This window comes from Nannospalax galili, unplaced genomic scaffold (assembly GCF_000622305.1).
Source record: "Nannospalax galili isolate Female #2095 unplaced genomic scaffold, S.galili_v1.0 scaffold1056, whole genome shotgun sequence".
Lineage (NCBI taxonomy): Eukaryota > Metazoa > Chordata > Mammalia > Rodentia > Spalacidae > Nannospalax > Nannospalax galili.
The window spans coordinates 98,441-125,164 of NW_008338734.1; the positions used below are offsets into that span (position 1 = coordinate 98,441).

Below are 26,724 nucleotides of genomic sequence, written 5' to 3' on the forward strand. Positions count from 1 at the left end.
TCCCTATGAATATTTGTAATTCAGTGTTGTATTCTCAAGTTTATAACATGACATAAGTATTTGGTGCATTATAAATTTTTTAATTGAATATAAATTTACCCATAAAAGTTTTTTTTTTTTAACTGATCGGAAAGCTATCCAATGACATGTGTCAAATCAGAAGTTCTCAATTTGGGACGAGTTGTTCTCTTCTCAGTGCAAAAATTCCCTAATAATATTTAATAATCTCAGTACCTGTCACCCTTTTCCAGCACAGAGGCCATACCTCAGTTATACTTGAAAATTTGTACTGTTGCTACCACTGATGCTTTTCTTCTAGAAAGAAATAGGCTTTCGTTTCCAGGACTGTCAAATAAGGAGCTTTCACGGCACACACGGATTCAGTCTATTATTGCACATCACAGAACTCATGCCTGTAGCTTGAAAATAGAAGTCTTTGGTGTCAGCATTTGCTTGTTTGACAGTTCTGTTCTAAATCTTGAAACTCGTGGTACTATAAAGTGCCTGTCTGACAATGGTGTACCAGAACTTAGTCATGCAAAATAATTACTGTTCACGGTTCCTTAGCTGAAGTCAATAACTCCCGGCAAAACACAACATAATGCACAGATCTAAAGTTACTAAATCAAAACTGAGAAAAAGAAGAATTTTAAACAAGTTTGGCAGGAAAAAAATGGGCTTTAAGAATTTTATCAAGTGATTTCTCTCCGCTCATAGAAGCTCCAATCTAAGAAGCTGAGAAAAAAGCTGGTAACTTTTGTTAGTACATTCCGGTAATTGTAGACAATAATTTCATGTGGTATCAAAGAAACAAAAACAATTATAGAGACAGCAAATAACACTGCCTGTTTTCTAAATTTGAAATATTTTCAAGTTTGCTTCAGTAGATTTAGTTTTTACTTTGAAAGGGATGATCAAATGAACATGTTATATATACATATATGTGCATAAATATATAAACTTTATAAATAAAAACTCTATACTAAATATTATACATTTATAAATACATGTCTACATATAGACATTTTTTTTTGCTTGCATGTTTTGTTTTTTGCCACTTCTGTTATTGGGATCCACAAACCAGTAGAGTAGCGGACCTTGGAAAAGTCAACATTAATCCCCTAAATTGTACGTATGTCTTTGTGATGCCTGAAACGTTGCCAGAGAATCCTGGCAAGACTGGGGGTCACTACTTGATAGTTTGCATGAGAACCTTTGGCATGAAATTGGGACTTTTGCATTTCTCTGTTCTGGAAACAAACACTAGTATCTATTGGGTCAGTACAGGAGGCAAACACACAGAAATTTCAATATTCCTCTCTGCTGTCTTGACCCATGCTTCCCTCAGTGTTTCAGCCTAGGACAAAGCTGACAGGACGCTTGATGCAAATGTGACTATTGTAATCTTAGCTCCTTGGCTTTATTTATTATTTTTATGTGTATGCGTGTATTGCCTGCATGTAGGTAAGTAAGTACACCCATGTCATACAATGCCTGCGGAGGTCAGAAGAGGCTGTCAGATCCCCTGGGACTGGAGTTACGGATAGCTGTTAGCTGCTGTGTGGGTGCTGGGATTTGAACTCAGGTCTTCTGCAAGAACAACCAGGGTTGAGCCATCTCTCCAGCCCTTTATTATTTTTATTGTCTGTATGAGAGTGTATTGCCTGCATGTATGTAAATGCACCCATGTCATGCAATGCCTGAAAAGGTCAGAAGAGGGCATTGGATCCTCTGGAATGGGAGATACGGATGGTTGTAGCCACCATGTGGGTGCTGGGAATTGACTTAACCACTGAGCCATCTCTCCAGCCCCAATGAACTTTAAAAGTTAATCTGTCTTGGTGTTGTACCCAGTACTCCCATCATTTGCATCATTCCAGAAAGGTCTTTTATGCTTTGCTATGATCTGAATGCTTGGGTCTCAAAATCCATGTTGAAACCTATTTCCCACGGTGTGGTATTGAGAGGTGGGACCTTTGGAAAGTGATTAAATCACGGGAGATTAGTGACTTTATAGAACTGGTTGGGGAGATGCCCTGTTCCTTCCTCCTGAGGATGCACACACAGCTTCAAATAGTTGTGTGAAGCTCTGTCTTAGGAGAACAGCTCTTTCCAGACACTAGTAGCTTGGCACCATGATCTCAGACTACCTGGTCTCCAGAAACATAAGCAACAGAGTTCTGTTACTGATCAGTCACCCCAACAAAGGCTTTTTATCATAACTGTAGAGACATTCTTTTACCCAGCCATTCTCTGCCCTCATTCCATTAGCAATGCCATTTTTCTGATTAATCTATTATAAATACCTTTGGTTTTAAAAAATTTCATGTAAATGAAATCGTACTTTTTGTGTCCAGTTTCTTTTACGTAGCAGAAGACTGAGATTGAGTTAAGCTATCACATGATCAGTGGCTTGGTTTTGATTGTAGTGCAGTTAGTAGAACCTTGCGTAAGTACACTATAATTCGTTTTTCCACTCTTTATTATTATTAATTTATATTTTACTTATTCTTATTTTATGTGTTTGAATGTAATGCCTGCATGTAGGTCGGTGCGCCCATGTTGTGCAATGCCTGCAGAGGTCAGGAGAGGGTATTGGATTCCCTGGAACTGGAGTTAAGGATGTCTGTTAGCCACAATGTGGGTGCTGGGAACCAAACCCAGAACTCAGGTCCTCTGTAAGAGTAGCCTGTGCTCTTAATTACTAAGCCATCTCTTCAGCCCTTTCCACTCTTTCACTCATAGATATTTTGACTTTTGAGAAAGGTTTTGGGGAGCTGGAGAGATGGCTCAGTGGGTAAGAACACTGACTGCTCTTACAGAGGACCTGGGTTCTGGGTTTGGTTCCCAGCACCCACATGGTGGCTAACATCCATCAGTAATTCCAGTTCCAGGGGATCCCACAACTTCTTCTGACCTCTTTGGGCATTGCATAACATGGGTGCACTTACATACATGTAGGCCAAACACTCATGCATATAAAATAAAAATAGTAAAATATTAAAAAAGCAAAAATTTTTGATAATTATGAATAAAACTACTAAGATCTTTCTTGAACAATCTTTGTGGCCATATGTTCTTATTTCTCTTGGGTGAATATCTAGAAATACTCTTTTTGGATTATAGGATAAATCTATAACATTGTAAGAAACTTTGAGATGGTTTTCCAGTTGGTGTTTCATGGTATGAGAATTCTGCATCTGCCACATCCTTGTTAGTGTTTGATTTTGTCTGCCTTTATACTTCTCTTTTAATGGACACAAAATTAATTTTTAGAAAGTAGAAGCAGTTCCAAGGGGCAGAGTTAATCATGAACTCAGAGAAAAATGTTGTGCCTAAGCAATTGAGTACAGAAAGCAAGACATGCAGAGGTGGATGAAACAGAGGCTAGAGAATTGCAATCTCTCGGCATGCTTTATCTATACTACCAACCACACAAAATCTGTTGAATCTTTTAGCCTCATCCAATCTGACCACACCAAACAGAACTAATTAGAATGGTTTTAATTCTGGAGAATGCCAAGAGTGGTGTTGTTCCACTGTTTGGAAACAAACCTTTTTTTCTTAATCTTCTTCAGTAAGCCACAGATAATTCTACAATCTTAAAGCTAAGCCGGTATTCTCAATCTGTACTTTCAAACTACCTCAGGCAGCAAGGCAGCCTGTCTAACACTAATGTGATGGTTACAGAGGCCTGCCTGTTCCAACACACCTGTAGAGATGGTTGGGAAGATAAACTAAACCAGTGGATTTTGATTTTGATATTTCTGAAGATTGATGGCATTAAACATCTTTGAATGTATATTTTAGCCAGCAATATATTTTCTTTTGTGAAATGTCTGTTCACATATTTTTCATATTTTGTATTTTAATGATATATTTTTGCATGGTAATAATTGACATAGACATCCTTTTTTATGGATAACGCTTTGTTGTCCTGTCTATAACACCTTTACCCACACCAGCATCATGAAGAAAACTGTGTTCTCATTTAGAGTCTTTATAGTATTTTGATTCATTTTGAATAAATTTCTGTTTATGATATGAGCAAGGGGTTGAAGTTTATTTTGTTCCATGTGGCTATTCAGTTTTCCCATATCCCCTTGGTTAAGGGCTTTTCTTTCTCCATGAAATTGCTTTGAGGCCTTTGTTGAAAATCAATTGACCAAATAAGCACGGTTCAATGTTTGGACTCTGGTCTGGTCCTCTGATTCACGTCTCCATCTTTACACTCTTTGTAATCTACTGCCCACCTTCAGTAATTTTGTCTTTTTGTTGTTTCTGCTCGGCCCTCTCTTGTGAATACCTTTTTGTCTTGTAGATCTTAGATTCAGAATTTATTTCAGAAGTCAGTCTGGATAGTGGTGTCTGCCTACTGAATAGGCAGAATAGCAATTCACTTATAGGGCTATTGGGAGAAATAAACACTCTAATATACATTTTAAAAGTATTTTATAGGCTGGGGACATGGCTCAGAGGTAGAGCACTTGTCTAGCACACATGGGGTCCTGGGTTTGATCTCCAGGGATGACAAAATCTGTACAGTATAATTCTATAATAGCATTTGTGCATTTAGAATGTTGCTTATATTTCCCAATTTGCTTCTCTCAAATTGAAGACATGTTTTCGTGCATGTTTATTTAAATCTCCAAGTGGGTCCTCTTTTATAGTAGGGTGGAAGATGGGGCAAATCCTGTCAATTTGGCGGGGGCGGGGGGCGGAGATCCAAGATCACTGGAAGGGGTGATAGATGCTTGTTTTCCCTCATGTGCAAGAGGCCTAGTCTACTGCTGACAGCAGGTCATTGTCATTGTCCTCTGTGGTGTTTAAAGGGTGGAAGCACTGAACTTCCAGCTTTGTCTTTTCATGTCCTCTGGCTCCATCTCTCCTACAAGAGCTTTGCTTTCTTTATCACTGTAGCGCCTCGTTGCTGAATGACCTTTGCTCTCCCCACCTCCAAATCAATGACCTTTTAAACTGTTTCTTCATATTTGCCAGGGGATTATTTGTCTCAAAGTTTGGATTGAGTTTCTCTGAAAGATTTTATCCTAGGGTTAAAGTGTTAGTGAGAAGGGTTGAAAATATGAACCCTTTCTTTTACTCAAACTAAGCTGAATAGTAACCCCTTCTCTTCCACATTAATCTAAGAGCACAGGAAGAATAAAACAGGCTCTCAGAGGCTGCGTTTGCTCCTCACTTATGCCTGCACAGCAAGTAGCTGCAGGACAGAAGCAGGACATCTTCGCTCTCCTTTTATTTTCTGTCTCCTTGACTTTGGCTCTCCTGCTTGCCTCTGCAGGTTGACTTATTGGTCACTCAAGGAGTAGCTGTTCAGCCCATATCATCCCCGTTCAAGGCCAAAGGCACAGAGATAAAATATTGTCCTACATCTCCAGCCGCCTTGCTTTCCAGGACAGACCACCCCACCCAGACACTCCATGAGGACAATTACTTATGGAGCAGAGGTTATCACCTCCTGAGAACCACTTTGTTCCCTCAAGCAGTAAGGACTTCTTCTGACCACTCTGTAGGTTAGAAGAATGGGGCCATGCCTTGACCGGGACTGCTAAATTATGCAGGTCTCGTGCCCCCCGCCACAGTTCTTTCCCGATTTAAACCTAAAGCTCATGTTCTTACTGCAGAGATGGCCTGGGGTTACCAAGTTCTCCTTTACCCCATGTGGCCACAGTTAATAAGTCTCTCTGCCTTTCCATTACGCATTTTTTAAGTTGATGTGCTGGGGACAGGCAGCCAAAGCTCTCCCACCACGTTTTTCCCTGTTGTAGATACAGGAAGACAATAGATAGTATCAATTCTTCAGGGTCTTTTCCCCGTTACCGCTGTGCTTCATGCTCAGTTATTATTGTTATTATTATTATTGTTTCTATGTTCAGATCTTCTATTTCAAAAGTTTAATAGAGACTTAACTTTTTGCTTCTTATAAGCTCCTTGGATATAATTATTGGATGTTATTTATCTTAGGTTTAAATTTTAGCAGCCAACTAAATTCTTGTGCATTCACTTAATAATAAATGTTTATTGAATTAAATTTATAGCATTCAAGAGCTGATTTTAAACCAAGGACAGTGACATATATGTGTGTATATATGCATATACATGTATGTACTGAATAGCCAATAATTACTAAGGCATTATAGCACAAACTCAGTATTTATTGATTAGTTCATAGCTTGAACACATTTTCGATTAGATCATTAGATGAAATCAATTGGGTGTTCTTTTCTTTAGAAAATCATGCCAGAACTCTTCTGCTGGCATTTTGAAGATAAAATTATATGAATACAGGCTTTCCTGTACCTTTTCCTGTTATATTGTCCACAGGACTTGGGCTGTCTTCCCTTGGCCTAAATGAAGAATACTTTAAATCCTTAGAGTACTGCACTCTCTTGGGGCAGGGGGGATTCAGAAAAGGTTCACTTCATCTCAAATTCTATCCCTTTCCAGCGCACTTTGCAGAGGAAGGAGAGTTGAGTAGATGTAGTTTTTAAGTAAAACACATCCGACGAAACCCATCTTCTGACAGTTTACCATTGTGCCTCTGAAGAAACTGTTTCCAGGCCAAAGTTTCCGTCTCTACAGCAAACTTAATTCTTAATTCCTTTTGTGGTAGAACTCAGAACTGGGGGGGGGGGGGGGGGGGTGGTCTCATAGTGATGCACATCTATAATCTCAGTATTTAAGGGCTGAGGCAGGAGAATGGTCTCAAGTTTGCCTCCAGCCTAGAATACACAGTAAGTTCTAGACTAGCAAGACCCTGTCTAAAACAAACACACAAACGGGAAAATGACCCACACAAACAGGGAAACAAAGGAAAAATCAGAAGGGAATAAAATTAAGTCACCAAAAGAAGAGAAAAAAATAAGAAAACAAAACAAATACACAGCAATTTGTGGCGAAACACGTTTCTGATAAACCCATGGAAAACGGACTCTTAAAGGTTATCGTGGGGGCTGTGTGGAAAATCCTTAGTGATGTCTATGCCTTAAGAACTCTGCCTTCTAAAGACAATGCTCTCAAGGGCCCTGTAAACCTGCCAGAAGGAAGCCGATTGTGCAATTCACTCAGAATCCCTAGTTCCACTTTGGACCCTGAAGCAGGAGGGACCCTGTGACACAGCAGGAGAGAACTCCTCCCCCGAGATTTAAATTTTCTAAAAAGTTGTTTTTTCTCTTTTGGAGTTTTCCAAATTCAAATATGAATTTCTAAGGTCTTTTGCTTCCGCGAAATAAAAGTTAGCAGCACTTCCCTTCCTCCTCTTCTCCTGGGGGGAAGTTGCCCTGGGTCCCCGGCCCATCGGAGAAGAAGGGGAGCCCCAGTCAGTGGGGGTGGGCGGGGCTACTGAGCCTGGGCTGCCTAGGGCGGGGTCAGCGGGCGGGCTTCAGTGGGGGGGGGGGCAATTAACAGGAAATTAACCAGAAAGGGGGCGGTGCCTGCTTCAGATCCTCTTCCTGAAAGTCCCTCTGTGCACTAGCTGGGACCCGCATCTTGCTGTGCTTCTCCCTGGTAGGTGCGGAGCAGGGGTGCAGCAGGTCAAGGGTACTGAGAGTCCTGGTGCCCAGGACAGGGGTGCTGCGGGCCGGGTGCTGCAGGTGCAGGGGTACTGTGGGCTGGGGTGTTGTGGTACAGGGGGTGCTGTGTGTCCCGGGGTGCTAGTGGTACAGGGGTGCTGCTAATGGGCAAGGAGACTGTGGTGGGTGCAAGTGACAGGCGGGTCACAGGTGTACGGCTTGAGAAGGTGGCTCTGCCGGTCTGAAAAGTCTTTGTTCCTTTTAACTGCTAAAACTTCCCTTTTCAGTGACTCCTGAAAGAAAATTGAGTTTCTGTTGCCGGTAAGTTAAGTTTCTCTGTTTCTCAAACTCCAAGAATAAAACTTAGGAGCACGTGTCTTTTCATGTGTAAGTGATGCTTATTTTCAAGCCCAAGTGGCAGCCCTTTGAAAGGGTCCCTTGATCTTGAGGGGGAGTAAGACGCTAAGCCAGGGAAAGTTGTAGAAAGGTGGGCAGTCCCTGTGTTTTAGCAACTTCTGTTCAGCCCAAGTGTGTGAAACCATGCAGTGTAGCATGTGGCCTTTGCACTTAGTGAATGGCAGTTTGCCTTTCTCGATTGATGTGATTGGCCAGAGGAACCTTAGGAAATTGTGCTTTTAGATAATTCATGAAGACATGGATTGGATCATGCTATTGTGTGGCCAGATGCTAGAGCCGAGGAGGCACTCACAGGCATCCACTGAGCTCAGGAGGAAGAGGAAGGAGAATGGCTTCCTTGGGGCTCAGTCTGTGGGCTGGGGCTGGGCTGAGGCTGTGGAGTGAGGTGAGTGTGTCTTCTGATCTTGCTGCCCTGGCTACCATGCCAAGTGCTTTTGGTAGTCTGAGCACAGTTGTTTTTGTTTCCTCCTCTTTCTCCAAGCCTGTGCCAGGAGGGTGTTAACCCTACATTGTTGGCAGTGATTCCTGCTCAGGGTCCTCAGGACCTAGCCTGTCTTTAACTGGTAGAAAGACTCTGGGAAGTGTTGCTTGTGCTGTTCTTTGCAGTTTTCAAAATAAGGGTACTTATGTTTGCCGAGACGCTCTGGTTATTTTTTTAAAATGACAAAATTGTACCAAATTTAACTATTTTTCTGTGAAAGACAAGTAAAATGTTTTTAAAGGTATAGTTACTTATTTCTAAAAAAGAAATCTTCAAAACATTTCTTGACTCATTTATTTGTATTTTATGTGCGTTTTGCCTGCATGTATATTTATGCATCCCTGTCCTGCAGTGCTCATGGAGGCCAGAAGAACACATCCCACCCTCTGGAACTGGGGTTACTAATGGTTGTTAGCCACCATGTGGGTGCAGGGAACTGAACCTGGGTCTTCTGCAAGAGCAGTCAGTTTTCTTAACCACTGAGCCATCTCTCCAGCCCCTAGGGGTTTGTTTTTTAAGGAAGTTTGTTAATCTCTGGGGCTTGAATGGGAAGTCAGCATGCCCCCTAAACAACTCTCAGCCCCCATAGCCACTCTTCACCACCCCTTATTCCCCCCTACATCCACCTCTCCCCCACACCCATCCTCCCATCCATCCAACCCCATATCTACTCTCCCCTGCAAGCCTCCATCACCTGGACTCTGAAATTTTCTTCCAATGAGGCCTCTCAGAGGCTGAGTCTGCAGACACCTCAGTCCCTTCAGGAAATTCTAGACCCTATGGTGGCATCATCTTTGAAATTATTTTTTTTCCTTTATCCCATTGTATGAATTTCTTGCTTTCAGTTGGTTCAAAATTGAAGAGTCATGGACTTGTGGCTCTGTGCCCAGATACTCTGTTTCACAATCCTGATGCAGAGAGGCCAGATATTCTTGGGAGGAAAAGAACTTTGCTCTTCTTGGCCAAGGGTCTATAAAGGGAAAAGGGAATGCAACTCAACTGGGAGATGGTGTCTCTTCAGTGACAGATACTGTGAGAGGGATAAACATGGGCATGGGAGTTACAGGAAAGCTTCCAGAAGACCGCAGCAGTCTACAGTTCCTAGCTTGAATGGTAACTAGCCCACAGGTCATGTGGTTGAGGAAACTGGGCTCCAGTCTTGTTCCGTCCTCTGTGCCTTGGGACTTTATTACTTACTCCATTTCTTTAGGCAAAAGCTTGATTTCTTAAAGTAGAGAAAAATATTTGCCTCTGTTAAGAGGTTTTTATCTCAAGCTGATTGTTCTCAGCTGGCTGGGGTGATTTTGCTCTACTCAGCTAGGAATTGTGGGTAGTGAAGAGAACTTCTTCCAGTGGTGGCAATTTCTGGAGACTACTGGAGGTCTAGGTAAGAGCTGGACCTGCAGACCCAGAAGCTTAGAGCTAATAACCCTTTGAAAGCCAGAAACCTGTGATTCTAGGCTCTCACATTAGCTACTTAACCAGCAACAGCCACAGGTTTGGCGTTCGGCAGTCTTTGCAGTCCTCAGCTCTGGTACCAGTGGGGTGGCAGCAAACTGAACAGTTGGCATCAGATGCACCATTTAGTGTTCTAGGCCTCCTACAGGCCTCAAGCACTGGTCCTCTTCATCCTGAAGCAACCACGTTACAGCTCCTAGGTCTAGGGCACTGGGATTCTAGGGTATTGGCATAGCAGCTCCTGTTGTAGTTTTTGGGTCTAGGGGGCCAGATCCTCAAGGCCTGGCAGCTCTTGAGAGTTCCTTTGGGATCAAGGTGCCGTTTCTGCACTCAGCCACATTGTCCCTGTCGTTTTTGCCCCAGCTGCTTTCTCATAGCGATTGGTGCTGTCACGGTCATCACTGCCTTCTCTGTCACTTGCTGCTGCCCATTCTTGTCTTGCCAGCTAGGCCTGCTGGGTGACGGATGAAGAGCAAAACTCAAAAACAAGTCAGGCACGATGGTATAGACTTCTAATCCCAGCACTTGGGAGGCTGAGGTAGGCGCGAAGTGAGTTTAGGGTCAACCTGGGCTACATAATGAGTTCCAAGCCATCCTGGGCTGTATCATGAGACCCTGTCTCAAGAAACCATGCACACACACACACACACACACACACACACACACACACAGCGTGTAGGCAAAAAAGGACCACCCACAGGGAAGGCTTTTGTTGAGTCTGATGTTACAACAGCTGGAGGCAACACAGGAGACTGTCTCCTGGCTGATGCACAGTGTGAACCAGAAAGGGGGTTTGGTACCAATCATATGAGACTGTCATGTAAATGAAAGACTGTCTTTGCGCCACTCATGACTTTGTCCCTCTCCTGCAAGTGATACACTGCACTTGTACCAATCATAGCAGTCCACATGCAGATGTAGGTCTGTGTTCACCAACCACAGCCCTGCTGGACCACCAGAGGAAGTGTTCTCATCTGTGGGAAAGACTGTGAGATTATTGAGAGTTCAGCAAGGGTTGTGATGGAAACCGTCTGGCACAGGAGTGGCAGGGACAGTGCCTTCAGGAGACATAGATGTGCTTTGGTAGCAAGCAGCTATGGTTGCTGGGTAGCTTTCTCAAGGTGTCCATAGAGTAGTTGAAGTGGCAGGTGCTGGCTTGAAGGCAGTCTAATTGGCTTACTGATTGACAGTCCTTCACTCAAGGTAGTCAGAAGACCAGGGAAGGGTCTGGAGACTGCCAATTAGGGAGTCAGAATGCTCCATCCACCAACATCTTCGGGAACATGCAAGGAAGCAAAATTCAGGAGTGCTTACAGTAAGGACTTATTAAAATTAATATTGATTTTAACAGTGTTCAACAGTGTTTTAATAATGTTTAACACTGTAAGAGCATGTCAGTAAGAGTGGGTCCTCTGATCTGTCTCAAAGTGAGAAATAGTATGTGAAAGCTGAAATTAGGTCCTCAGTGGCTAGGACAGTGCTGAAGTAGGAGCTTATGTTTACCTACCAAACACTCATATAGCACTAACCAGGTCTCCGTGCTTATTAAAGTACTCTACACCACAGTCACGTAGTGCTCAAGATAGGATTTATCAGTAATAATTTTAGGGTATGGTAGTGCATTTGTGAGGTTGCGGCAGGAGGATCAGTAGTTCAAGGCTGACAGGGGCCACATAGAAAATCTTGTTAAACAGGTGAGGTAACTAAGTTAATCTGTAGCTAGTAAGTGGCTGTTGAAATCTACCTGGGCTCTGGGCTACTTCCAGAGTTTGTGTGGACTCAACATTCTGTGTCTTTTCAGGGGACTGCCATCTTAATGTCATGGGAGAGTAGAGAGCTTCACTATAGTGCTACCCGAGACATGGGGAGTAAAAGTGATGAACGACTACAGTATAACCCATCCTCATAGCCGTTTACATTATGTAATTTGTAATCAGGTGTTCTGGTCCCCCCTTTTCTCAGATTCTTTCTACCCCATTCCTAGAAGACTCAGATCACCTAACACTTCACCTACTGATTTATTTATTTGTTTGTTTATTTATTTATTTATTTATTTATTTATTATTTACTATGGCTACAATGCTTTCTATCCTCCTGAACACCTTCCTGGCATCAAGCTTTCTGCTTTGTTTTTTACTACTGTGCTTACCCATGTTTCTGGTGTGAGTTTAGACTACAGGCTCATGACAAAATAAAAAAGACCCAGAGCAGCATCGCCTTCCATTATGTTTCAGTGACTCCTGTTTCTTCATTAATTAATCGGTTAATTAAAATTTATGTGTGTCGGTGTTTTGCCTGCATGGATATAAGTGTGCCACAAGAGTGCAGTGCCCATGGAGGCCAGAAGAGGATGTTGGATCCTCTGGAACTGGGGTTACAGGTGGTTGTGGGTGCTGGAACTTAATTCAGGTCCTCTGCAAGAGCAGCAAGTGTTCTTAATTGCTGAGCCCTCTCTCCAGCCTCCATGACACCTACTTTTTAATATTCTTCCCTTCACTGCTCACGTGGACCCTGGTATCTGAGAAGTGGAAGATGTCTGAGAGGAGAGGTTCTCTGGCCCATGGAGTGTGCTGTTAGGGACTTGGTTTTGGCCCGTTTCCCAAAATCGCAGGCCTGAGGAGTTCGCCCACATTCCAGGCGATTGAGTAACTGTGTGAAGTATGCTTTCTTATAAACATAAAGAAGCCAATACTCCCCACCTTTCTTTCCAATTGCTGATACCTGTGTATTTTTCGCACTAACAGTTCTGGACACTCCCCACCCCCTCCCCTGCCACGCTTTCTTTCCAATTGCTGATACCTGTGTATTTTTCGCACTAACAGTTCTGGAAGGTTTCCATTTTTCTTCTTTTCTTCCGCTACTGACTTCCACTGTGGTAAACAAAACAAAACAAACAACAACCACCCAAACTCCTCTGAATTTTTATTTCAACACTAAATAAATTTGATTCTGAGAGCAACAGCAGAGAGTTTTATTTTTGCAGTTATTAAATAGAAGCATCTTCTGCTTGATGAACTAAATTTTTAAAAATAATTATGTCCTTGCTGTATTTCTTCAGATCTCCGTTCAGAGGCATAGACCATAGGGTTTCTTTATTAAGCTAATTAACTTTACATGAGCTCTGAAGGATAGCATGGTTTACCATGACTTGTAATCCCTCCATACGAGATATATTAAAAATTTCTGAAAGTATTATCTTGTGCTGGGAACTGACACACTCTGATTTCAAGACCATGAACTCATGGAGGTGGATTAATTTACTGACAGATGTGGAATTTAACATATACAGAATACTTTGAACCCTGTGTTCCATGAACTGTAGATAAAAAATATCAGCAAAAATATTGTGTCTGTACTGAACATATACAGAATTTGTTCAACTAATCCCTAAACTATGCAGTATGATAACTATTTTGCCTAGTGTTTATATTGTATCAGATCTTGTAAGGGATGTAGAGATAGTTTAAAACATTGGAAGACATGTGCGGAAGTGCATAGGCGATACGCAAATCCTGTACCATTGTATAGAAGAGACTTGAACATCTGCAGATTTGGGTATCCATGGGAGGATTTTGAAACCACAGGGCACTTGGGGATGACTGTGTAGTTTCTGCTTGCCTGAGTTCAAGGAGAGTTTTCAATCTAAGGAGGGAAAATCAGAGTTCACTTAGGAAGCTTCAGTTTCATTATCATCAAAATGCTAATAATACCTATTTCATAGCATAAATGGGAAGAGAAAAGAAGGTAAGAGGTGTAGGGGCTCTCCACCTGTGTCAGCCACAGCAGACATCCAGTGGGGTTAAGATTAAAGAGTCAGTAGTGACAGGCAAGTTAAGCCAGTGTCTTGAAGGAGATGCAGTGTGCCGTGGCTCATAGGATGAACAGAGAGACCTGTGTCTGTATCCCAGCCTCCTGCTCTCTGTTCCCGTGAAATAGATTGCAATGCTACAGTTACAAAGATGATGTTAGGTGTTGCAGTAAAGCATATAGCTAGACACAACCAAGTCATAAAACTAAATATGTGTGTTTGCCAGTGTGATTTATACCACGTTCCATAGCAGCACGTGGGCAACTATATGACCAGCAACAAAATCCAGAAAGCTATATGTAGATTTAGAGATCATGAATAAGTGGACAGAGCTGCTGAATGCTATACTCTAAGGTTACAAGCACAGATTGGAATTTAAGGGCAAGAACAGGTATCATGGAGATTAAAGGCCACCTGAGCTGGGTGTGAAAGATGTGTGCTTTGTGGATGAGACAAAGGCAGGTAGCAGATTTGAGGAAATAAAAGGAAGTTACAAAGCAGAACTTCCAGAGGGGTGAGCAACTCAAATGGTTTTTCACATTTTTTAAATTTAGTTGTTTTTATTTTTACTTTTTTTTATGTGTGAGTGTTTTGTCTGCATGCATGTAACTGCACCCATGTCTAGCAATGTCCTTGGAGGCCAGAAGAGGTTCTCAGATCCCTTGGAGCTGGAGTTATGGATGGTTGTTAGCTGCCATGTAGGTATTGAGACTCAAACCCAGGTCCCCTGCAAGAGCAGCCAGTGCTCTTAACCATTGAGCCGTCTCTCCAGCCCCAGCATTCAAATTTTAAGCCTTACCCTGAATTTATATCAATTTACAGTGTGTCTTTTCTCCTGAGCACATCACCAAGTATACCTCCAACTCCAGGCTCAAATTTAGTTTGCTGTTTATTTATTTAGGATGTACATGTGCTTGGATGCGGATCAGAGGACAGCTTTTGGGAATTGATTTTCTCCTTCTACCACAAGGGTTCCAGGGATTGAACTCCAGTTTTCAGGCTCAGTGGCTTAGCTGCTGAGCCATCTTGACAGTGCCCTGGTTTTCTTTACTACAGTGTGTGAATGACTTGAGCTGTCCTGCAAAGCCTGGCTGTGAAAGTCGTTTCTTCAGTCTGTGCTTGCAGGCCTGGATTTGGATGGTTCTGTTGTCTTCTACTCCCCTTTCCCCACCTGTGTTGTTATTAATGGTCACCATTATCCTATTGATAAGGATATGATAAGGATATGATAATGATATCATAAAATTTATTGATCCAGGATTTATGGTATAAAGCTGTAAGGCTATAATCCCAGCACTTGGGAAGCAGAGGTAGGAGGAGAGAGTCAAAGTTATCGTTTACAATATAGCGAGCTAGCCAGTCATTCATCTTGCTGCAAATATGTGATTGTATCTTATCTGTAGGGCATTTGGACTATTTTTCTTTTGCTCTAACCCCCCTATGCATTCTTTGGTACTTACTTGTGTGCTATCCTTCTCCTTGATGATACAGAGCTAGAAAAAATTCCTATTGTTTATTCTGAAAATATTTATATGTATTTATTATTAAGTAATTAATTTTTTTGAGTCAAGATCCCACTCTGTAACCCAGTCTGACCTGCAACTTACTATGTAGCCCAGGATGGCCTCAAACTCATAGCAGTCCTCCTGCCTCTGTCTCCAAGTGTTAGGATTACAGGTGTGAACCACCACACCTGACTTGGATTTTGAAAATTTTACGAAAAAAAACAGCCATTGCCTTTGCAAGCAGCCTATAATAGTTTTAGGAACAATGCAGTTCGTATAAGGTATAAGCATGCCAAGTGACCACCAAATGATTTGTGAATATTTGTGTCTGTTTTCCTCCCTCTACAGTCATTAAAGGCTCCAGAACAAAAGTGAAAAGATGGCTGACCTCAAGCAGCTCATGGACCATGAAGTCTTGATGGCATTTGCCTCCTATGCTACCATCATCCTTTGTAAGATGATGCTCTTGAGCCCTGCAACAGCGTTCCAGAGATTGACAAAAAAGGTAAGAAGTTCCGAGGTGATGTTTTCTCGCTTTTTAAGAGACATAATTCGGGAAAACAGCTTTCTTCACTTCCATTTTTTTCTAAACAAAGCCCTATAAATATAACTGTTCTGCTATACGTTTGGAACTGTGGCATAGGTGAGTCTAATGTATTCATAGACTGTTTGCTTCCACTCAGAAACAGCTAATGATTTGTTTCTTTGAAGACTTTGCCTTTTGTGATTCTGCTTAGCAGATGAAATTTCTGCAATAGTTTTACTCTTAGTAAGTTTCATAGTAAAGGAATTTTTTGTGGTTTTCTAATTCCTTTTGTCAATCACAATTTAGGAAATATACAATATCTAGACAGAGAACTAGTTTTTTTTTTTTTTTTTTTTTCCTATTCTGTCATAGGATGCCTTGTTGGGAGAGGTGGGGAGTAAAAAGATTGGCACCCAAAAAAGAAAAGAAAGTAAGCTGAGTTAAAGTTCTTATTCCCACATTAGAACGTTGTAGTTGGGATAAGCCAGTTTCTGCATTTTGTGACTTTCTGACTAGAAAATATTTTTATCTAGCTTTATGATGAAGACTTTAGAAACCACTGAGGGCGTGAACAGGGGCTGGGAAGACTCTGAAGCACATCCCGAAGGTTCAGGCTTATGACATCAGGAGGGATAAGAGGCAGGACTGTTTGATGAAGGTTAAAAGCTTTTCATTTATGCAGTCTCTTTGTATAATTCAGAAACTTCTTTCTGGAAACTTCTACTTTTCTCCTAGTGCCTGTCCTTCAGGACTTGGCTTTTATTTGAAGGTCACATTTTAACACCTGGTGATTTCATTTGAATGCGGGCATTGCCACACACTTAAGTCTGTGATGGGACCTTGTGTCAGAGTAACAGGCACAATGTGGTTGCCTGCCACATAATCCAGACTGTTCTCTAGAAACAGTATGGCAACAAGAAAATATACACCTTGTCAAGTGAAAAAAAAAAGAAGATTTGTATTTATGAAGTTCTGCTTTTCACATATGCCGGATCCCCATATCATTTGGTATCATTGTTAGCAACCTCAGGTGAAGGCAACACTCTACATTTTATAAGAGGAACTGAAAGATATGTAGGTCAAGCAGCTGCTGTAGTCAGTGTGGACCGACTACAGTCTACTACTAAAGAATATCTTAGACTGGTGGCTTAGATAACAAATGTTTATCCCTCACAGCTCTGGAGAGAGGCAAATCCCAGGTCAAGATGTCAGCAGATAGGGTGTCTAGTGAGGGCTGGATTCCTGGTCTGCGTAGGGCCATCCTCTCTTTGTATATATACCTGATAGGAAAGTAGAAGAGAAGGAGAGGTAACGTGAGGGGTGGAGAAAGAGATAGATGGGGGGGAGGGAGGGAGGGAGGGAGGGAGAGAGAGAGAGAGAGAGAGAGAGAGAGAGAGAAAGAGAGAGAAAAACTCCTGTTTCTTTCTATAAGCACACTAATCCCATTCATGATGGTTCCATCCACATGACCTAATCACCTCCCAAAGGCCCTACCTCAGATACCATCACATTGAGGATTAGGCATCAATTTATGCATTCTGTGAGGACAGACACATTGAGTCAATAGCAATAGCTTATTCAGTGTTACTACCTACAAAGAATGAGGCTGAGATTAAAATTTAGTTTGAGGGGCTGGGTATATAACTTAGTGGTAGAGTGCTTGCCTAGCTATACAAGACCCTGGATTCAATCCCCAGCATTTCTCAGCATCTCTCTGTCTCTGTCTCTCTTGCACATATGTGCATACACACACACACACACACACACACACACACACAAATTCAATTTGGTTTAAGCTCAAATCTCATGGAGGATCCATTGTGATACATTTTATTTCTTTATTCAAAAATTCACATATAGAGCATCTAATGTATGCTGAGCATTCTTTTAGAGGACATTAGGAGGAACAAGATAGACAGGCCTGACTTTAAAACTGACACTTTGTCACATCTCTGCTCTGCAGTTCATAACATCTTTATTTGTAATAAATGCTCACATATTAAGAAAAAATTATAATATTTATGAGATTGTCAAGCTTAAATTAAAACTACTTTTATATCTGTTTTTATTTATTATAAATTATTAAGTGGTAGAACCTATTTAAATATTTCTTGAATTCATATGTCAAATTTCAAGGGATGGAGGAAATCATGGCAAACAGCATAGTAATTGCAGGAAGGAATCCATGAATGTATACCCCAGAACATGTCCTTGCTGTTCACTGGTAGGCAGTCCAACAGTTATTCAACCTGCAGGTCTATCTACGCTGTTCAGAGACGTGGGGCACAAGCATATTGGTATACAGTCAGAATGCCTTTTCCACCACCACCTTTTATGCTGCTAGCCTGTTCTCTAACAACTTTGGAAAGTGGAGGCCTTCCTGGCAAATCACTCACTCACACGCAAATGGTGATGCATGTGAGGGGTGCTGTGTCAGCATCACTGTGATAGTTGACTGTGGCTAGGAACTATACCACTTTTCTGTTTTTACTTCCCTTTAACTATTTTTTAAAATTTTATTCTATTTAGTGTGTGTGTGTGTGTGTGTGTGAGAGAGAGAGAGAGAGAGAGAGAGAGAGAGAGAGAGAGAGAGAGAATGTGCCATGGCATGTGAGTAGAGATCAGAGGATAACTTTTGTTTGGTTTTTGAGACAGGGGCTCCCTGTAGCCCCAGCTGGCCTTGATCTCACAGAGATCAGCCTGCTTCTGCCTCCTGGGTGTTGGGATTAAAGGTGTGCACCACCATGCCCAGCTGAGAGGACAACATTTGGGAGTCATTTCTCTTTTCCACTGTGGTTTCCATGAACCAAACTCAAGGTCAAGCTTATGCAACAAGCACTTTTATCTGCTGAGCTATTTCACAGGCCACATTTTTCTTATCTTTATATTCTGGCTTTTACAGAAGTTTGTTTTTTGTGCTTCTTTAAAAAAGTTTGCAAGTTAATGAAGACTCAGGTTTAAACTGTGAATGCTTTTCCTCCTCTCTCTTTGTGTTTGATTTACCATTCTGCATTTTCTTTCCATAAAGCCCAACCTGGATGCTTGTATGTCTTGTCCTAAAATGAAAATTCCTGGGACTGGAGAAATAGCTCAGTAGGTGGTAAAATGCTTGCTGTGAAAACCTGAGGACCTGAGTTTGATCCTCAGTAGTCTTTATTAAAAAAGCCAGATACAGTGGTGCATGCTTGTAATCTCAGCACTGGGAAAGTAACTAGAGGGTCCCTGGGGCTTGCTGGCCAGTGGGGTAAACTATAGGCTAATAGGAAACCCTGTCTCAAAAATCTAAGTGAACATCACCTCCTAAGGACTAACACTTGAGGGCCCAAGGCCTCCATATGTAGTTGGCATCCATGTGCACATGCACCTGCACCTACATGTATGCCCACACAAACACACATGCGCACAACCCAAATGCAGATTATTAATTAGGAAGAATACCCCCATAGGTTCCAACAGATGTATCTCATGGAGTTTGGCATGAGGTTTTTTTTTTAATTTGCTTGCTTATTTTGATACTAGGGACTGAATATAGGGACTTGCATTTGCTAAACAAGCCACCACCATTGATCTATAACCCCAGAACTGCCAATATTCCTTTTATCTTGGTATTTGGAATAGGTTTTTGCCAACCCAGAAGACACTGCAGGCTTTGGTAAGGGAGAGAATGCCAAGAAGTTTCTTCGAACAGATGACAGGGTGGAACGCGTGCGAAGGTAGGACATTGCCTCTGACACTTCCTTACTCAGTCAAGAATTATGGTCAAGAAACCCAGCAAAGATGTCAGGATCTTAGAGAAGGTGGGACGGGGGGACTCAGTCTTTTTAAATAGTCCACGTAACAAGTCACAGAAAGTGAGGGATCTCGAGGTCACTCAGCAAAGCGGCAGTTGCACCTATTGTCGATTTTGTTTCAAGTCTGTATGGACTTTGTTGGGGCTGATATTTTGCATTGTGTTTCAGAATATATGAAAAATAACCGTAAGCAGGAGGTAAAACAGGAGCACCAGATTCTTGCCAGTTCTGTCGTTTCCCTCCCGAATTGAGATTGTCCCTTCATATAAAAGGCTGAAGAACTAGGTGCTTCTGTACAAAAGTTAAACTATGAAAGTTGGCACTCCAGAGAAATGAGGAGATCTTTCCTTCCTGTCTTTGTCTCTCTCTCCTTTGTAGATGTTCTGTTTAATTTGCTGGGAATTCAATGGACACTGAAGAAAGATAAGCTACGGTGCCCCCTTCACGGCTTCCTGACAGGGCTCCTAATATACTTATTTTAAAAGCACCTGGAATTCTAGAGCTGACCATATTTTTATTGATCTTTGTCATAGTTATGCAATGTGAAAAGTTGTTTTATACTGAGGTCCTACTGCTAAATCTAATAATAGTCCCCCGGTTCCCCCGTTTTATGAGATGTGGACTATCAAAGGTATACACCATCTTCTTCTCATTTAAACTTTAATGCTCATTCAAGCTGTGAGATAACTCTAGGCACACTTCAGTGAATGAAGTTATATCAAAGTAGAGCATCAGGGAAGTTAATTTTATAGACATTAAATATCCAGCTAGTTTTGTGGCAGAAAGTTAAGATAGTGAATGTAATGAATATATGTCTGCGGTTTGGTGTGAACCAAAAGACTGAGAGGAAAGACTTTTCCTTCTGTCTACTGGGTATCAGCTGAAGTCTCTGGTTCCTATTTGCAACCTCTTCTTGCTTCCCTTTGAAAGTCTAAAGCCCTCTCATGATTTCTACAGACTTTCTTAAGGTATAAGGTACATAAACCCAAGGTGAAGACTGGCGTGGGTTCATCTACACTTCCCAAGTTTACATTTTGTTATGTTGGATGTAAGCTCTTCCCTCAGTTCCCTCAACAAATCAACTGGAAAAATATGGGAAAAATGGACTCGAGTAAATTGAAGTACTTGGGAATTTACGCTGTGCAACACAGACCTTTATCAAGCAAGACTGTTTTTCTTTTAAGAGGAAGTGTGTGCTAGATACTTAAAGCATTTGCTTATGTCTCTCTTAGTTATGTACTGGTTAACTCAGCAGTGCTCCTAAGGCAGCCAGTCTTGAATATGGGTTGTGCCAAGAATATGCATCTAAAATAGTTTCAGGACGAAAGAATCAATGTGAAACCTTCACAATATCAGAAGAAATGCCATAAGTATTATGATGGGAAGGAATAAAAATTAGAGAAAAGGATGAAGGTTTGGAGACATTAAACCACTGAAAGCTTTATCTGTTCCCTTGTTTCTCTGTGAGAACAGGCAGCCACATACTTGATGCTAATCATGACCCACTACTCATAAAACCAACCAGAATCAGAAAATGGCCACAGTATTGCAGTGGCATCATTAGAGAGGTCGAAGGGAGCAGGCCAGTCCTATATGAAAGTTTAACTAATGGAACTGTTGACAACTGACAGCTCCTGGGGGAGCGAGTCAGTTTTCTTTAAGGGTGTGATGCTAGGTAGGTTAATCAGGCTCCAGTGGATAGACCCACACTGTAGGGCATTTGCGGACACAAATTAGAGGTGATAGGCCTAAATATATATTATACAGTGCATGAAATCCGACGTGAAGGGTTAGTATGGAGAGGTACAGAGAAAGGAAGGCATGTGAATAGAATCAAAATATATTGTATTAAATTCTCAAAAATTCAATTAAAAATATTTCATTTTGTGAGTTCAGATTTTCCTTTCTACCTATCCTACTGTCATCCTTATCTCCCTGAGGACTCTTTATTCTAGTCTGATCTACATGTAAGTGTTAGTGAGACCCAACTGCTGACCTTAGCTCTAATACCTAGGGAGGTACAACACGAGTGTGCACAGTGCCCCCTGGTGATTGGATTCTGGACTTGCAGTGTAGGAACAGGAGACCTACAGAGAGCAAAGGGTCTGGTTTCCAGCTATATATTTTTGAGAATTGATTGATCTTACCATATAAGTTGCTAATAATACACACATGGAAACAATTTTTAGAAGTTTCCAGAATTTCCCTTCTCCCTTTAGCCTAGACTTTTCCCCTCATTATTGTAATATGTAATTATAATCCTGTTACTGTTTGCATATTCCGATGGCAGAGACTGAGTGGGCCTACAAACAAAGAAGCTATGCTTGCAGGGATTCGAGATTCATAAAGTTAATACATATAGAGCAATTAGCTCAAAGCTTAAAGTAGTATGTGTTGACACACAAGAAATGGAGCCTAGAGTCAGCTCTGTGAGCTCTGAACAGAAACCAGTGATGGTTAGAAAGCACTTTACATATTTACTTATTCAATTTTATTTCACCTTGTTTTGAGAGGAATTCAAGATGATACACATTCAGAACCACAAGATAAATGAAACTTGAAAGGTAATCAGGGCATCTAGAAAAATAAAATGAATCATTCAAAAATGTGTGTGGTACTGAGGGAAAGGAGAGGAATTTATAATACACTGTCTTCAAAGGTGGAGCGCCCCCCCCATCTCTGAGTGTGTTCTGTGGTTCCTGAGTGATGCTTATTGGAGATTCCATCAAGAAACGGAACCCTGAGTTAGAGGGTGAACTGTTTGACTTCCCCTGTAGCCCCACTGCATGAACATGGCATCTATTGGGAGACTCTTGCATATGTATCACTGTCCTATCATCCTTTGTGATGCTATTGAAGATCTTTTTAAAATATTTTATTATTTTTATTTTATGTGTATGAGTACATGGCCTGCATGTGTGTAAGTGCACCCTTGCCGTGCAATGCTGCGGAGGTCAGAAGGAGGTCAGAAGAGGGCATTGGATTCCCCTGGAACTAGAGTTATGGATATTTTTTAGCTGCTGCTATTTGGGTCTTCTATAAGAGCAGCCAGTGCTCCTAACCACTGAGCCATCTCTCTAGCCCCCACTATCAAAGACCTTTAGAACCAGGTTCCTGCCTCCAGTGGTTTATAATGTTCCATGAGAATGTAACATCAGCATTGGTAGTAATTAGACAGTGGCATGGTCCCTTAGCTTTTGCAGTAGTGGACCACAGGGAGCACGTCGCTATGCATTTAGGAATATTTCATGAAGAAGAGGAGATGACAAGTTATGTCAGCTTGAGAAAACTCCTCGTGAGAGTCTAGATGCACTGCTGTGCATGTGCTCAGAGCGAGAACTCTGGCTGAGCCAAGGGCATTGGGGAAATATGGTTAGACTCCTTTCATAGTTGGCCACCATTTGGTAGTTTATTCTCAGGACACAGAGTGACTGCAGTCTAGGTCAGGGGGATGCTGGGACCTAAGACTCTGATTTGAGGGAATGATGTGTGACTGTGTAAGCATAGAGCTGGTGGGAAGGTCCGTCATAGGGCAAAGAAAGAAGAATGGAAACATAGCTCATAGGGCAGTGGGGATCCAACCAGGTAGAATCTGGTCACTCGTGAAGTGTGGTGTTCACCTGGTACTAGATTCTCAGAGCTGTCTATAGGTGGAGCAAAAGTGAAGGAAGGCTTTGGGAAAGCTTAGTTGCAAAGAGGACGGGGTAAGTGGAAGGGTAATAGTGTACTACAGGGGTGCTCCGGAGCCAGCTATGTGCAGCTGTGCCTGGGTAGGGCTAGCATGTAGCTCGGAGGTCTGGAAATTAGGACTTTCGGGGACAGTAAGGAATGTTATCTGTGAAGATTGAAGGTAGACGACATGGAAATTCAATTAACAGAAAGAGTCCAGTAATTCCTTCAAAGTATTCTTACATGTGTTTCTTCATCTCCATCCCCCTTTCTCCTTACTGAGCTTGATTTTCTTCTCTACTTTAGTATTGCACTTTATTTGATGATCACTTAGTATAGGCTTAGAAGTAGACAGTATAATTTATTTTTATGCTATGTGCATGCATGTGTAAGTGCACCTGTGTCATGCAGTGCCCACGGAGGTCAGAAGAAGCTGTTGGATCCTCTAGAGCTGGAGTTATGGGAAGTTGTTGGCTATCATGTGCGTACTGGGAATCAAACCTGGGTCCTCTGCAAAAGCAGCCGTTTTCTTAACTGCTGAGCCATCTGTCTAGGCCCAGACACTGTAATTTTTCAGACGGTATTCATTTTATAGTTTCTTCCTGAACTTTAATTTTTTTTCTAGCTTTTTAAAATGTTGGAAAGGAAAACCCTGACTTGTTCAAAAGTGGATGATGTAAAGGGCTGGGGCGATGGCTCAGTCAGTCAAGTGCTTGCCTTGCGAGCAGAAGACCTAAGTTTGATCCCCAGAACCCACATAAAAAGAGATGGCATGGTGGAACAAGCTTATAATCCTAGCACTGGGGAGACATAGATAGATGGATTACTAGCGTTCACAGCCTAGTCTACTTGGAGAGTAGTTCCAGGTCAGAGCAATATGTTGTTTAAAAAAGAAAGTGGATAATTCCTGAGAACAGAGGTGAAGATATCTCTGGTCTTGCAGTTAAATACAGAGGACTAAAGCAAATGGCGCTGGTGTAACTGCAGAAGTGGGCTCTTTAGATAATGGTGTTCCCATTCTTTCTCATCCACCGCTACTATACACCTGTACCCCACTGCACCCTCAGCAGCCCTTGCTCTCCGTGAGTAGGGACTAAACACTTCCAGGTCCTCTCTAGCCTGCTGCCTTCTTCATCTCTTCTTGTCACTGTTCTTATCAGGACACCTTAGAGCTCACAGGAGAAAGGAGTGGAGGAATGAGAGGTGATCCTTGAGAGAACAGTGTGTAATAATTATACTTTATGCCCAAGCTAAAAGCTGTAAACATGAAACAGAAATACTTTCCATTTTGAAACATACACCAATAGCTGCAAACTCTATCCAGGTCTCTATTGTAGCCTAGGTTGTAAAGCAACTTTTAATTCTATGCACTTTAAAAGGGGTCATCACATTTAGTAATTAGGTGCTTAAAATTTTCAGGTCAATAATATATGTGCTTTTTATTCACAATCCTAACCGGAAAATCCCAAGGTGCCACAGGTCAGAGAAAAATTGCTGGCTAAATTACACTTTCTGTTTTCTGATGATGATGGTATACAGATGAAATTCAGGAATTTCACATTTTCACCCCCCCATCCCTTTGCCTCTCTCTTGCTCAATCTCTCTCTTTTGTGTGGCCTTCATACTTTCATTGTTTCATTTTATATCATTACTAGTTTCTTCTTTGGTTTGGAGATGGAATGGCTAAAATCTCACCCATATCTAGGAGGACATCTCTCTGTTTTGTTTTTTGGATGTGAAAGAGAATGAGGCTCATGGTGGGTTGGAGAAATGGGACCTTTCCTAAATAAGCATTTCTAAATAAGCATTTCCTTCTAATTCTTAAAAAATTATATTTAAAAAAATATTTTTGTGTGTATGAGTATATTGGTTGCATGTATGTAAGTGTACCCATGTCGTGCAGTGCCCATGGAGGTTGGAAGAGGTTTTCAGATCCCCTGGAACTGGAGTTACAGACAGTTGTTAGCTACCATATGGATGCTGGGGATTAAACCTGGATCCTTGCAAGAGCAGCTAGTACTCTTAACTGCTGGGTCATCTCTTCAGCCCCATAAGCATTTCTTAAAGACTAGCAGGAATGAAGGAGTCTTAAGACAAATCATAAGTGAAAGGATATTATTTCTTTAGGAAGAAGGGTTTTCATAAAAAGAAACTTGAGTTGCAAAGTAAACATTTCATATTTATAAAAATGAAGTGATTTTTCCTAGATAAATGCAGTTTTGATATTCTGAAAACAATGGAATCCAAGATATAGTAAAAAGAAAAAAATTATAGTGAGATGTTCTAAATGAAAGTTAAGTTAGTACGGAAGTGAGAGTTTGAGAAGAAAAATGACTCTTATTTCATAATGTAAAGATCTACTAACATTGTGGATACAGTAACTCATGCCTGAGTCTTAGTACTTGACACTTGAGGGAAGGAGGCAGGAGGATTGTGAATTCAAGGACATCCTGGGTTACATAGTGAGCTCCAGACCACCCTGAGCCCTGTTGAAAACAAAACAAGGCAAAAGGTATATACATGTATATGTATATGTATGTGTATATGTATATGTATGTGTGTATATTATCACTTGTATTTAGTTTTAGAAGAGGGGAAGACTGAGTGAATTTACACTGATTTTAAACTCACATAGCCACCTTTTCTTGCAGAGCTCACCTCAATGACCTTGAAAACATCGTTCCCTTTCTTGGTATCGGCCTCCTGTATTCCTTGAGTGGTCCAGATCTCTCTACAGCCCTAATGCACTTCAGAATCTTTTTGGGAGCTCGGATCTACCACACTATTGCATATTTGACTCCTCTTCCCCAGCCAAACAGAGCCTTGGCATTTATTATTGGCTATGGAGTTACTTTGTCGATGGCCTACAGGCTGCTAAGAAGTAGATTGTACCTGTAAAGGCAGTTGTATCATCCAACTGGTTTTTAAGAATTCTGTTTTTCCAATATATAAGGAAAAATTCCTAAGGTTTTAGGTTAGGAGGGGAGCAGTGAAATTCAGAATTGGGGAAACCAGTTTTAAAGATTAGCATCATTCAGAACCCCTTGTTTGTATTTGGGTTAGAAATTTAATGTAATCAACCTTAAGTATCTTGTCTGATTTCTAAAGTACTTTGTTATAAGTCTTGATCAAGTTATAATTTGTAACATTTATTAAATTTCATATTGCAAATCTATAAAAGAGTGATTGTGTGTATGACAAACCTATATTTTAATACTGTTAAAGTTAGACACATGAATAAAAACATTTTAAAACAATTTGTTTTAAAGATTTAATTTTATTCTCTCTCTTTCTCTCTCTCCCCCTCCCTCCCTCTCTCCCTCTCTCACTCCCTTCTCTCTCTCCTTTCTCTCTCTCCCTTCTCTCTCTCCCTCCCTCCCTCCACTCCCTCCCCCTTTGAAATATCCCCATTTTCCCCATTTCTCTCCTGAGAATACCAGTATCCTATGGTCTTACCTCGCTTGATCTCTTACTTCTTTTTTATCCCCATAGTTCCTTGTATAACCTTTCCCCCGCATTTAAAAATCCACATTTTACCAA

General features: G+C 41.4%; 1 protein-coding gene across 3 annotated transcripts; it reads left to right on the forward strand.

Moving 5' to 3' along the window:
- The first annotated feature begins 7,430 nt into the window (after positions 1 to 7,430).
- Mgst1 (microsomal glutathione S-transferase 1) lies at positions 7,431 to 26,359 on the forward strand. 3 transcript variants are annotated; one of them, XM_008833353.3, is made up of 5 exons: positions 7,432 to 7,524; positions 7,817 to 7,850; positions 15,547 to 15,703; positions 19,343 to 19,437; positions 25,836 to 26,359. In XM_008833353.3, exons 3-5 carry the CDS (start codon positions 15,578 to 15,580, stop codon positions 26,080 to 26,082), a joined length of 468 nt encoding a protein of 155 aa, XP_008831575.1. In that variant the 5' UTR covers positions 7,432 to 7,524; positions 7,817 to 7,850; positions 15,547 to 15,577; the 3' UTR covers positions 26,083 to 26,359. The 3 variants fall into 3 exon arrangements, with proteins under 3 accessions (XP_008831576.1, XP_008831575.1, XP_029419497.1); XM_008833354.3 differs by lacking the exon at positions 7,817 to 7,850 and having other exon boundaries at positions 7,431 to 7,524; XM_029563637.1 differs by lacking the exons at positions 7,432 to 7,524; positions 7,817 to 7,850 and adding an exon at positions 8,312 to 8,331.
- The last annotated feature ends 365 nt before the right edge of the window (positions 26,360 to 26,724 follow it).